Below are 13620 nucleotides of genomic sequence, written 5' to 3'. Positions count from 1 at the left end.
AAGTCTCCCTGCCCTTCCAAAGCTATGGGCTGTGTGGCAGTGAGCTATGGGCTGTGTGGCAGTGCCAGGTTAGAACTTGTAAGGTTCTGGCGAGATTTCTCATCGTGTTGCAGGAATTTAGGTATAGGTGGGGGGGGTTGCCCCTCCAGCAGATATCATGCACATGCAGCCCACTACCAAAAGCAGCACAATTGCTTTTGTGACTTTTGTGATTTGTCCCCACTTCATCACAGTTTCTTCCTATCTATTCAAAGGGCCTCTGCTGCACGACACCAAATGTAAGAATTCACTGATAAATGTATCTATGTGCTGGCTCACTGGGGGAACTTCAGAAATTAATATAGACATGTGAGCTCAGCTACTCAGCAGCCCCTCTGCCTGAGTGATAATTCCTGACATCCTGATACCTGAGGGCCAGACAGGTAGCCATTCCAGAAATAACACACCCAGATGAAGACAAAAGGGTGTGATTAACTTGGCTGGGAAACAGGGAAATATAGATATCTCTTTTGTTACACCTGATGGGTGTTTGGTGGAGGGCAAGGGGAACCATGGCGCAATGTCCAGGATGCTCAGATTACTGCCACCAGACCTCCCCTTTCATGATGTAACCGTGATGTATGAGTGATGTAGTTTGAGGGGGTGTAACATGGGGATTGACATCTAATAAAAGTTTGGGTTTTCTTTTGTTCGGGGCTTCCATCTTGTTCCACCTTGTGGCAGGTGGGAGTCCTGTCACGACAGTCTTCAATAAAGACCAAGCCTACTGGCTGCTGTTTTGCTCTGGTATTCCTGGCTGGTGTCCTTTGTTTTTTGTCCAAGGGAGCCCTCAGATTTCTCCGTTAACGGTTGGAAGCCACCACCCCTTCTCCACTGGCAGTGGGGCACCGGCATGGGCACTGCCTCTTGGGCTGTACCTGCCTCAGCCCACCTCATGAGAGCCAGCGTGGTGTAGTGGTTAGGAGCAGTGGACTCGTAATCTGGTGAACTGGGTTTGATTCCCTGCTCCTCCACATGCAGCTGCTGGGTGACCTTGGGCCAGTCACACTTCTCTGAAGTCTCTCAGCCCCACTCACCTCACAGAGTGTTTGTTGTGGGGGAGGAAGGGAAAAGGAGATTGTTAGCCGCTTTGAGACTCCCTAGGGTAGTGATACAGCGGGATATCAAATCCAAACTCTTCATGGGCAGGCTGGCCCTGACCTTTGCCACCGCTGAACCTCACACCAGCCTCTTTCTCACTACAAGCTATCACAAACACCATCCTTCACACCACAGCACACAATGCCCTCCAGGGCCTGCTCCTCTCTGGAGACGAAAGGACTCTTGCTCAGCCCTGAAGCAGGAGGCAGGTGACACCCCACACCACGGGGGAGAACGTCAGGAGGGTCCCTGCCCGGGGGTCCTTGGCCGCTTTACTGTAGAGCTCGCCTTGCATCATGGGGTCCGACCAGTTGGGGTTCTGGAATCCGGGCTGCGACATCTGCTTGCCGGCTGACGAAGAGCCTTGCCCTCCTCGGGAGAAGCGAGACCTCCCAAGGGAGCTCAGGCCGTATCCCACGGCTGCCCCCACGGCTGCGGCCCCTGCCATCTTCGCGCCACGGCTGCCGCTGGAACTTTGCCCGCTGCTGCTGCTCTTTGGCAGGGAGTGGAACCCGCCACGCGATGACCCTCCGCTTTTGCTGCCCCCGCTGCTGCCACCACCGCCTCCTCCTCTTCCTCCTCCCCTGCGGCAAAAGGCAGGCTCGCTGACGAGAGCGACCAGGAGCACCAGGACCCAGTACCAGGCAGCCCAGCTCTTCCTCATGGTCTTGTACCTGAAACAGAAAGAGAAAGTGGAAGATCCTAGAATTGTAGAGTCGGAAGCGACTTCCAAGGTTCATCCAGTTGTAATAAATGTAAATCTGCCCTTATTCCCTTATGGGGGACATATGAGCCCTTATAGAGTCCTTTGCAGGTTCTCCATCGGTTGGAGGAAATAACAGAGGCCAACCAGAGAATATTGAGGAGCAAAGCAGCTAGTAAGCCTGATCTTTATTAACTGTCGCAACAGGGTGCTCCCCTCACACGCAGGAAAGGAGGAGGACCCAGAACAAAAGTGTGTCTGCCCTTATACAGACATTTAAAATTGCCCGCCCAGGAGTCCACGACCACCCCTAGAAACATACATACATCACAGAAGGGGTGGTCTACAACAGAAATCTGAGTGCATTGTTTATGTCAGTGTTTGTAAAAAAAAGGAAGGGTTCTGACCTCCCTTTGTCACCTTAGCCTGGTCCTCGGACCCTTGTCAGCATAAAAGAGTCCACGAGAAAAGTATCCTTGTGGAGTACTTTCTGCTTTTTATTCTTAAAAGTCTTTCTGCAAAAGCGACTGACCAGCTTTCACTAACCAACCAACCAATCCAACACCAAACTTAACATTTCTCACTCTATATATACAATCCGGTGCAGGCTGCTGACTGATGCTGACCCAGCTTTTTTAAGCATTAAAGAAACAGCGGCCATTTTAGCCGTGACAGTTTACCTCCTGTCTGGCAGGTTACCTGTTAATGCTTACTTGATTGGATACCCCGGGGAGCCTGGCCAGTCTTTTGTAATGATAAATACTTAGTTCCTGAGCTAGGTCAGACTCACACCCTATTCAAACACAGACAGACACCCTTAAGACAGGATTTGTGAAGGAAAAAACAATGGGGAGGCTTTTTCATTTTCCTTTGCCTTTGCAGAGAAAACATTTGGTCAGTTTGGGAGCCAAAATGGCTTCATGGCTGTTCTCCTGTGCTGCTTCAGACATCTGGTTTATGTATTTATGTACGTGTTTGCTTGGTACATTTATGAACATTTATTAAAGCAACAATCCTAGCCTTTTCCCTGCAGCTTGAGTGACTCCCCACAGAATAGTTCTGGATTCTAACCCTGCCTGCTCCTGAGAGAGTTGCAGCCATTCTGGGATGCCTCAGCTTAGAGGTGGCATTCCTGGCAAAGTCTGGCATGGAATGCGTCTCAGGCACAAAAGGCATTTGCTTTACTGGTTTCCAGGCAGAAGGCTGGTTTATGTGGCTGCCGAGACCACATAACACTGGTCTTGAAAGACCTACATTGGCTCCCAGTACGTTTCCGAGCACAATTCAAAGTGTTGGTTTGGGAGTTGATCTTTAAAGCCCTAAACAGCCTTGGTCCAGTATACCTGAAGGAGCGTCTGCACCCCCATCGTTCTGCCTGGACACTGACGTCCAGCGCTGAGGGCCTTCTGGTGGTTCCCTCACTGCGAGAAGTCAAGTTACAGGGAACCAGGCAGAGGGCCTTCTCGGTAGTGGCACCTGCCCTGTGGAACGCCCTCCCACCAGATGGGTACAATAATTGGTGGGGTACAAATAAATTATTATTATTATTATTATTATTATTATGAACATCAGAACAACAGAAGAGCCTGCTGGATCAGGCCAAAGGAGCCCCATCTAGTCTATCATCCTGTTTTCGCAGTGGCCAATGAGCAGGATCCCAGAACAAGAGCCCTCTCTCCCCTCCTGTGGTTTCCAGCAACTGGTGTTCAGGGGCATCGCTGCCTCCAACCGTGGAAGCAGAACAGAGCCACCCTGGCTAGGAGCCAATGATTGCTTAATAATCCTCCTTGGATTTGCCCAATCCTCTTTTAAAGCCATCCAGGTTGGCACCCGCCACTTACTCCCAAAGCTCCATAATTCAACTCTGCACTGCGGGAGAAACCCTTCCTTTTAACTGTCCAGCCCTCAGCTTCATTGGATGCCAACAAAGCTGAGTTTTATGAGAGAGGGAGGAAAACTTTTCTCTAAACACTTTCTCCAAGCCATGCATGATTTCATAAACGTCTGTCATGTTGCCTTGCCACTTTCCCTGCAAAATCTTCCTCTTTCATGGAAAACCCAGATTGCCGTTTGTTCTGTAAAGGTAAAAAGTAAAGGGACCCCTGACCATTAGGTCCAGTCATGGCCGACTCTGGGGCTGCGGTGCTCATCTCACTTTATTGGCCGAGGGAACCGGCGTACAGCTTCCGGGTCATGTGGCCAGCATGACTAAGCCGCTTCTGGCGAACCAGAGTAACACACAGAAACACCGTTTACCTTCCAGCCAGAGTGGTACCTATTTATCTACTTGGTGCTGACCTTTAAAGCCCTAAACAGCCTCGGTCCAGTATACCTGAAGGAGCGTCTCCACCCCCATCATTCTGCCCGGACGCTGAGGTCCAGCGCCGAGGGCCTTCTGGCAGTTCCCTCATTGCGAGAAGCAAAGCTACAGGGAACCAGGCAGAGGGCCTTCTCGGTAGTGGCGCCCACCCTGTGGAACGCCCTTCCAGCAGATGTCAAAGCAATAAACAACTACCTGACATTCAGAAGACATCTTAAGGCAGCCCTGTTCAGGGAAGTTTTTAACGTGTGATTTTACTGTATTTTTGGTTTTTATGGAAGCCGCCCAGAGTGGCTGGGGAGGCCCAGCCAGATGGGCGGGGTATAAATAATAAATTATTATTATTATTATTGCACTTTGACATGCTTTCGAACTGCTAGGTTGGCAGGAGCAGGGACTGAGCAACTGGAGCTCACCCCTCGCGGGGATTCGAACCGCCGACCTTCTGATCAGCAAGTCCTAGGCTCTGTGGTTTAACCCACAGCGCCCCCCTGATTCAGCATCAAAAGCAGGTTTTCTTGGGAAAAGGAAAATGGAAAAAGTGCTCAGACATGAAGCAGGAAAGCGCAGGCCTGTGCCTAGAAAGTGCAGGGCAAAAGTTACGTGTGGATGAGCCCTTACTGGCCTTTCCTGTAAACTGAAAAGTCCCTGCGCTCAACACAATAATCCAGGCCTAATGACAGGGCAGAACCTTCTGGGAACAGCAGCACAACAAAGAGGGTGAAATTGCTGAGCCATTGGCCCTCCAGGGCTTGCCACTCACATGACTCGTTTGCACAAAAGCCTGAGTCCCAGGAAAGAAAACAATACTCCAGTCCGAATGCACATGCACCCTTCAGCTGCTGTCACCCACAGGCCAACTGCCAGAGGCTTCTGGCTCAGCAGTTCTCTGCTGTTGCCCCCAACCCTCCCCCCCCAAAAAACTCCCTTTTGCAAGAACTCCAAAGGGAAGAAGTTGGAGTGGCTTCCCTGAGGGGCCACTGGGGGGCAATAAAGTCAAGTCAAGTCACCTTTATTGGCCTCGCATAAGAACATTCAGAAAACATTCAGAATAGCTAGGCCAGTGCGATCTTGTTGCCACCCCAATGGCACGTCACCCGCCAAAGGGCAGAAGAGGCGAGCAATCGGCCTCATCTCAGTGGGTTTCCAGCAAGGGCAGGATTAGTTCCTGGCAAACTATGTCCCACAGCCTAGTTTTTAAAATGGTCTTGGCGAATGGGAAAGCCACAGCGCCCAGGAGATCCTCTGGAAGCCCGGATCTTTGTGCAAAACAGTTGTAGCCCCGGGGAAGTATGGAACTCCTTCCTGCAGGAAGCAGTGGTGGCCACCAGCCCAAGGTAAAGGTAAAGGGACCCCTGACCATTAGGTCCAGTTGTGGCCGACTCTGGGGTTGTGGCGCTCATCTCGCTTTATTGGCCGAGGGAGCCAGTGTGCAGCTTCCGGGTCATGTGGCCAGCATGACTAAGCCGTTTCTGGCGAAACAGAGCAGCGCACGGAAACGCCGTTTACCTTCCCGCCGGAGCGGTACCTATTTATCTACTTGCACTTTGACGTGCTTTCGCTAGGTGGGCAGGAGCAGGGACTGAGCAATGGGAGCTCATCCCGTCGCAGGGATTCGAACCACCAACCTTCTAATCGGCAAGTCCTACCACCAGCCTAGATGGCTTCCAATGAGGATTAGACAAATTCATAGATGACTGTGCTCTGCCTCTACAGCTGGAGGCAGCATACCAATTGCTGGAAGCCACAGGAGAGAGTTGCCCTTGTGCATGAGCCCTGCTTGCAGGTTTGCCAGAGGCATCGGACTAGATGGTCCGATCCACAGCACAAATCCCAGCTTGTCAATAACCTTCATAAACTCTACTCCACCCGCGTGCTGTGACACCCAGCTATGCGTCGCTCCGTCCGCCATGTCCATGGACAACCTGAGAGGACGGGGCTGAAAGGGCAGAGCGGGAGAGATGGCCTCTCCCATGCTCAGAGCCACCGTTCAGGCCGTGAGCAAGAGGACGATTCAGGCCACTAGAGCCGCCCTTACACTCACCCCATCTGCTGGGCGGAAGATAAAACAACTGCTTAAAGACCAACCTGACCATGTAGGCGTTATAGTTGGTGTCCGTACAAGAGGCTGTAATGGGCTTTCTTATACACTAGAATACACAAAATCAAAGGGGGACTCTGATGAGGAAGTAGTACAGGATGGTGTTAGAGTGTTTACTGAAAAGAAAGCGCAGCTCACACTTCTAGGAACTGAAATGGACTATATAGAAGACAAACTGTCCGGTGAATTTGTTTTCAATAAGCCAAACATCAAAGGAGTGTGTGGTTGTGGAGAAAGCTTTAACATTTAAAACATCAGGACTGTCACTTGTAAGACCACAAAACTGCTTTCTGAAGTAATCACTCGGTGTGTGTGCATTTTCACATCTTTAGGCTTTGTCATATACAGCTACCTTTCCAGGAGAATAAAAGTACTGTATTTTGAAAGTGAAAAGACAAACAAACAAACAAACTCTACTCCAGGCCTGACCAAGGTAGAATGGAGTAGTTCTATTACTTCCCTTGATCTAGAATTGCGATAGCTTTTTCTGCTGCTTCATCACATTGTTGGCTCATGTCCTGCTGTCAAGCCAGCTCCCCCCCCTCCATTTCTGTATCTGGTTATCCATGCCAAAGTGTCCCTATTGAAATTTATTTGAGCCCACTTTGGGCCAGTAAAGTTCCATTAAAAGGCAGCCTGGCTGTGCAGGGTCTTGATAGCTTAGGGAAATCTGAGGCCCTTTCTCTTAGTGGTGGGAGCGCCCTAACTTACTGCATAAAGATTTCCTCCTTGTATAGGTCAGGCCTCTGACTCGCGACCTGTGCCATGTCATAGAATAGAATCATAGAATCATAGAGTTGGAAGAGATCACAAGGGCCATCGAGTCCAACCCCCTGCCAAGCAGGAAACACCATCAGAGCACTCCTGACACATGGTTGTCAAGCCTCTGCTTAAAGACCTCCAAAGAAGGAGACTCCACCACACTCCTTGGCAGCAAATTCCACAGTCGAACAGCTCTTACTGTCAGGAAGTTCTTCCTAATGTTTAGGTGGAATCTTCTTTCTTGTAGTTTGGATCCATTGCTCCGTGTCCGCTTCTCTGGAGCAGCAGAAAACAACCTTTCTCCCTCCTCTATGTGACACCCTTTTATATATTTGAACATGGCTATCATATCACCCCTTAACCTCCTCTTCTCCAGGCTAAACATGCCCATGTCATTTGTGCTGAATGTACTGCTGTCACTGGGGTTTTGTTTCCAGTGAGAAAAATGTCTTGCAACAAGGGAAATATGAGAGAGCCGATTCCCGGTGAGCTTTTGACTTTACGCTCCTTGAGGATTAATAATCCATGAAGCATGTGAAACAATGTGTGTGTGTGTGTGTGTGTGCGCGCGCGTGCATTGCATTTCTTAAGTGCAAATGTGGAACAGAAGCAGAGCAATTATTGTGAGATTAGATTCAAGTTCATTTCCCCGTCCTAACTAGACATGATGCTCAATACCATGTTGCAGAGAATCAAAGCGGATAAGCATATCGTAGTAGGTTTGGGCTGGGGGAGGGTCAGTCTGCATGATGCCCCAAGTCCCTTCCAATTCTTGGGGTCCAGTATTGGGGGGGGCGGGGAGGGAGAGTTAGAAGGTATGACAGCAAACTTGGCACACCAAGTCAAGCATCATGATTATCCTAACCAAAGCAGTTGCTCTGTGCCACAGAGCATGTGAATGGGCCATTTACACACACACACACACACACACACACACACGACAGAGAGAAACTTGAAGGCATTGGTTTGTGTCCTACTCTCCAGAGCAGAAGACAAGCTTGCTCCATTTTCCATGTGACGGCCCTAAGTGTTCTCTTCTCCAGGTTTTTTATTGTTGTTTAATCGTTTAGTCGTGTCTGACTCTTCGTGGCCCCATGGACCAGAGCACGCCAGGCACTCCTGTCTTCCACTGCCTCCCGCACTTTGGTCAGACTCATGTTGGTAGCTTTGAGAACACTGTCCAACCATCTCGTCCTCTGTCGTCCCCTTCTCCTTGTGCCCTCAATCCTTCCCAACATCAGGGTCTTTTCCAGGGAGTCTTCTCTTCTCATGAGGTGGCCAAAGTCTTGGAGCCTCAGCTTCACAACCTGTCCTTCCAGTGAGCACTCAGGGCTGATTTCCTTCAGAATGGAGAGGTTTGATCTTCTTGCAGTCCATGGGACTCTCAAGAGTCTCCTCCAGCACCATAATTCAAAAGCATCAATTCTTCGGCGATCTGCCTTCTTTATGGTCCAGCTCTCACTTCCATACATCACTACTGGGAAAACCATAGCTTTAACCTTTGTTGGCAAGGTGATGTCTCTGCTTTTTTTCCTCCAGGTTAAACATACCCAACTCCCTCGACAGTTCCTCATAAGGCTTGCCTTCCAAACCCTTGTTCATCTTGGCTGCCCTCTCTGCACACCTTCCAGCTGGTCAATATCCTTCTTAAACTGAGGTGCCCAGAACAGGACACAGGACCTCAGGTGGGGTCTGACCAAGGAAGAATAGAGGAGGAGTATAACTTTCCTCAATGTGGACACTTGACTTCTGTTGATGCCACCTCAAATGGCATCAGCTTTTTTTGTTGCTGCATCACACTTTTGACTTATGTTAAGCTTGTGGTCTATTAAGACCCCAAATCGTTTTTGCATGCAAGTCGGATGTCCTACATCTTATATTTGTGCAGCTGGTTATCTCTGCCTAAGTGAAGAACCTTTCATTTGTCCCTATTGAAGTGAGATCTGTCAGGCTGCTAATGCTATGAACCCCTCCATTTTATTCTCAGGTTGTATATATGTTTAAATACAACTATATATCCTAAAGACACCACAGTCTCTGCTGATCTTTGTTCCAATGAAACCAAACCTAGAACCCTTGGAATCTCTCAGCACTCCAAGTTTGGGTTGGTGTGCAACAATATAATAGCAAGTGCAAGGGAGGCTATTTGTCTCCACTGGACAGGAAGGGATGCTCCCTTCGCTCCCTAGCTGGGATCTTCATGGAGATCTGTTGCTGCCCCCCCCCCCAATGATGCAATTAGTGAGAGGAAAAAAGTGGTAGGTTGGAATAAGCACAAACTCACAGGAAGCAAATTGTTTGGATTGCAGCTGAAGTGTTAAAACCCCCCAAAGGAAGGCAGAAAACTCACAATCTAAACCAGCAGGTAAGAAAGTCCATTGCACTTACTTTCTCCTAGGAGCAACCACGAGCAGCGGATGAGGACCCTCAGGGGCAAAGGTTCTCTGCCTGTGAAAGGCTGCTGACAGCGTGAATCCTCTGTAAGCTGGAAACAGAGTTGTTGTCAGAGCACATCAGGGCTCCCCAGAATGGAACAAAAGCTTGATGCCTCATCGCCACCTGACTGGTCAGTGGAGCAAGCTAGGCTCTTTAGACAGTCATCCTGCACAACTCGTGACCCACACACACACACAAAGTTCAGGATCCTGGCCAAACAACACATCCAGCAGGCTTATCAACGCCCTGCGGAGCTGCCAACCTGGGTCATCTTGAGTTGTACAGGGCTGGTTCACACCCAGTGGATCTCCTCAGGAGAAGAGGGTTGTGACAGAAAAGTTTGTTTTTGCTGGGCAGGTTGGGTCACCAGGTGTTTTCCTTTTTCCCTGCCAGCAAACGGTTAATGAACGGCAGCTTCTGATTGGCCAGGGTTCCAGGAGGGGGAGTTGAAAAGGAGAGGATTTTGAGCAGGCTTCCTCAACCTCGGCCCTCCAGATGTTTTGAGACTACAATTCCCATCATCCCTGACCACTGGTCCTGCTAGCTAGGGATCATGGGAGTTGTAGGCCAAAAACATCTGGAAGGCCGAGGTTGAGGAAGCCTGATTTTGAGAGACAGTTCTTTAGGTTGGGATAGAGGTTGGGAGATAGGGAGTAAGAAGAGAGAGAGTTGGTTCTGGGTAGAAACATCCACTCTGAGGAATATATCAAAACTAGAAAAAGGAGTCTCTGAGCTTAGTGTGAAGGACAGGGTGTGGTGTCCTGTAAGAGCAATAGACCAGGAATTAACTGAGAGGCTGAGGTGGAGACAGGAGAAGTAGAAGCTGGAAAGATACAGTTTACTTAGGTCTCATTCTGGTCAGGAGGGGAGAGATTCTACGAAAAGAGAAGACCCCCAAACCAGTTAAGAGGGGTGTGGTGATCCCTTGGGTCTATTACTTGGAGTATCTCCAGAGTAGGGTTGTCTAAGGGGTGGGTAACTGACAGAAAATACCACCTTGTTTAAGAACCAAAGTTTAAGAACCAAAGTACAGTGGTGACCCACAAGACGAACGCCTCGCAAGACGGAAAACCTGCTAGACGAAAGGGTTTTCCGTTTTGGAGGCGCTTTGCAAAACAAATTTCCCTATGGGGTTGCTTCGCAAGACGAAAATGTCTTACGAGTCCCCGCGGGGTTTTTCCGCTTTTTTCGCCCTTTTCCTAAGCCGCTAAGCCACTTAACAGCTGATCCGCTGATAAGTCGCTTAACAGCTGATCGCTAGAAGCCGCTAGACCGCTAATAGTGCTAATCCGCTAAGCTGTCAATGGGCTTGCTTCGCAAGACGAAAAAAACGCTAGACGAAGAGAATCGCGGAACGGATTCTTTTCGTCTTGCGAGGCACCACTGTATTTGGTTTAAGAACCAAAGTATTAAGCGGCAACAACTGAGAAAGAACTGAAGTGAAATAACATTATAATCTGAAGTATCTTGTGTTTTACCCACTTCGTGTCATAAGCTTCCTTTGTTTAATAAAATCTTTCTTGTTTATTTGATGAAATCCTGCCCAGGACTCCACAGTATTAAGTCTTCCCTCAAACAAGTCCCCCACAAGATAATCTGGGGTAGTTTGTAGGAATCCGTGGAATTGGTGTTCTGTGAGGTGGGTGCACTATATTTAAGTGAGGGTGGGCGCAACGGAAAAAGTGCCGTCGCAAAGGTCCTCAGGGCTCTCTGTCACCTGCTACTTAAGATGTGCACCAAGGATGGTGAGTGAACATCTTTATTCAGGACAAACTCAAGATGGCATCAGGCATGACAGAAGTTCACCCCTTCAAGGCCATGACTCCACTTTTGCCTGTGACCATTCACCAGGTACGTAGATCTAGGTAGCTACCTGGTTATCCCAAATGCCCCAGAGAAAGGGGTTGTGAGCCCATGGGAGAGCCCTAGCTTCGCACACAAAGTACAGTGGTACCTCAAGTTAAGTACTTAATTTGTTCCGGAGGTCCGTACTTAACCTGAAACTGTTCTTAACCTGAAGCACCACTTTAGCTAATGGGGCCTTCTGCTGCTGCCGCGCCACCGGAGCACGATTTTTGTTCTCATCCTGAAGCAAAGTTCTAAACCTGAAGCACTATTTCTGGGTTAGCGGAGTCTGTAACCTGAAGCGTATGTAACCTGAGGTACCACTGTATTGGGCAAAGACTCCTGGCAATGTGCTAACTTGAGACAAGGTAGCTTCCTGTTTCTTAACTGGAACTGGTAACAGCTGTATGTCAGTGTCCTTACTTGACATTGCAGTTGGCAGCTTCTCAGGTCATAGCCAGACAACCTGTTTATTGATTTATCTTGATTTGTTCGTGGGGAGGCTACTCCACACTTTCCTGTGCATTTTTCCTTATCGGAAAAAGTCAGATCATTTGGGAAAGTGGATTTGTTGTTACACAAGAACTCCAAATCAGCCTTAATTGGGCCACCTGAATCTCATAGAATTATAGGAGTTGCAGGGGACCCAACCCACAAGGGCCATCTAGTCCTTCTTCTTCTTTGGCAATCACTCGTAGCCGAGTAAGATTGTCTTCCATAAACACAGTTTTAACAATGAGTCCGCAAGTGACTGTGGAGGCCAGTTCTGGATCCACATGTCTTTCCACAGTGGGGACATTGGTTTCCGGGCGGGAGTTGATCAAGGTGTGGATTTGCCAAGCGTGCCTTCCTCTTTGCACGTTTCTCCCTTGCGTCCTGAGTTTGAGTGTCTCCAAAGCCCATGACACCTTTGGTAAAGGCTGTTCTCCAACAGGCCAGTGTTTCCCAGTTGTCAGTGTTTATACTACATTTTGCGTGTGTGATTTGCCAATGTGAGGTTGAATTCCCTCCCCTACTAGTGACAGTCTAGAAGTGCACTAAACCCACCAATATTATTTGCAAGCAGCTTAAAACTTAAAAGCAATAGTGTGACCTCAGCTGAGAATTTCTTGCATAAGCCTGGGCAAAGAGGCATATCTTAAACAAGGAAAAGTTTATTGAGAAGAACAATGTAGAGTTTCAGGGAGTCGGTCCCTTTCCTGCCTACTAAATTAATTCAACTTCTTCCTCACATAACTCCAAACCTTCCAGAGCTGTGAGGGTCTCAGATCCAAACTGTGCCCTCATTTCATTCTTCCCAATTTCTTCCCACAACAATAGAATAAAACCAGAGGACCACTGTTGCATTTCTATTGACAAAGTGCTTTAATTAAAACAAAATAATCTAGTTCCATGTGCTTCATACTATATAAAGTGGTATTCACAAGGTGGTTTTATGAAATCCATGGTCCAAACCTCTCCCCCCACAGCACAAGCCTTTGAGAGAACCATGGATAAAAGAAAGTTTTTTTCCAATCCAGCTAAATATAAATTCTGAAGATAGCGCTGCTGCAGATGGAAGACTTGGGACACCAAGTATTATATTGCATGTGAATGACAGATCAAGATATTGCTAGCTCAGCTCAGCAAAAACAGCTGCTTTCTCACTAGGGGTTGTGGGGGAAATTCCACGCACATGCATCCATACACTCACGCATCCCTGGATGCTTATTAACTTTGTGCCCTGCAAGCTCAAAGCCTCAGGATACTTCCCTTTTCGCCTGATGGAAGCCTCCCAACAGAAGCTTTTCCAGAAAAGGTCCCCTGCAGTTCTGTTCAGAACGGAGACTTCAATTTATTCTTACCAAGCAACAAATAATATTGTCTGAAGCAGGTGAAACCCCGTGGATTAAGAGTGGAGAACTTGCAGCAGCCCTCCAAGAGCTGTTGGACTCCTGGTCCCATCAGCTCCAGCTAGCATGGCCAACAGCCAGGGATGATGGGAGTCAGAGTCAAGCCTGCATCCAGAGGGCCACAGCTTAAGTCAGCCGCGATGTAAACACAGATCTAAGGGCGATAAGCTTTAAGAACAGCTTAAAGCCAACTTGCACGTTCTGAAGTGTGGAGTGCTAAAGCATTTCTGGACAGGACCAATTCGGTTTCAAGGGTGGCCATTGCAAATCTTAGTCATCCTCCACCTGGTAAACTCACAGCACATGTAGCATGCCAGAATGCCACCTACTCATTTGCCCAGTGTGCTATTGGTCCATGTGCGTGCCTCATTCAAAGAAGCAACTCCCCTCCAGCCTGAAATGGTATATTCCAGGAAAAGCA

At 48.6% G+C, this 13620-nt stretch overlaps 1 protein-coding gene and 1 pseudogene across 2 annotated transcripts; one reads left to right on the top strand and one right to left on the bottom strand.

Moving 5' to 3' along the window:
* Positions 1-566: 566 nt before the first annotated feature.
* On the bottom strand, positions 567-9691 carry LOC309376322 (uncharacterized protein). Its single transcript, XM_081922603.1, has 2 exons — positions 9415-9691; positions 567-1814 (listed from the first exon to the last, which is right to left on the bottom strand). The coding sequence occupies exon 2, from the start codon at positions 1802-1804 to the stop codon at positions 1328-1330; it is 477 nt and encodes a 158-aa protein (XP_081778729.1). The 5' UTR covers positions 1805-1814; positions 9415-9691; the 3' UTR covers positions 567-1327.
* LOC309375742 (iron-sulfur cluster assembly 1 homolog, mitochondrial pseudogene) lies at positions 6058-6651 on the top strand (annotated as a pseudogene). The gene has a single exon. The product of its transcript is annotated as an iron-sulfur cluster assembly 1 homolog, mitochondrial pseudogene (transcript).
* Positions 9692-13620: the final 3929 nt, after the last annotated feature.

The sequence above is a fragment of the Podarcis melisellensis genome (genome assembly GCF_964234715.1).
Source record: "Podarcis melisellensis genome assembly, chromosome: 8".
Classification (NCBI taxonomy): Eukaryota; Metazoa; Chordata; class Lepidosauria; order Squamata; family Lacertidae; genus Podarcis; species Podarcis melisellensis.
This window is presented reverse-complemented; position numbering and strand designations above follow the sequence as displayed.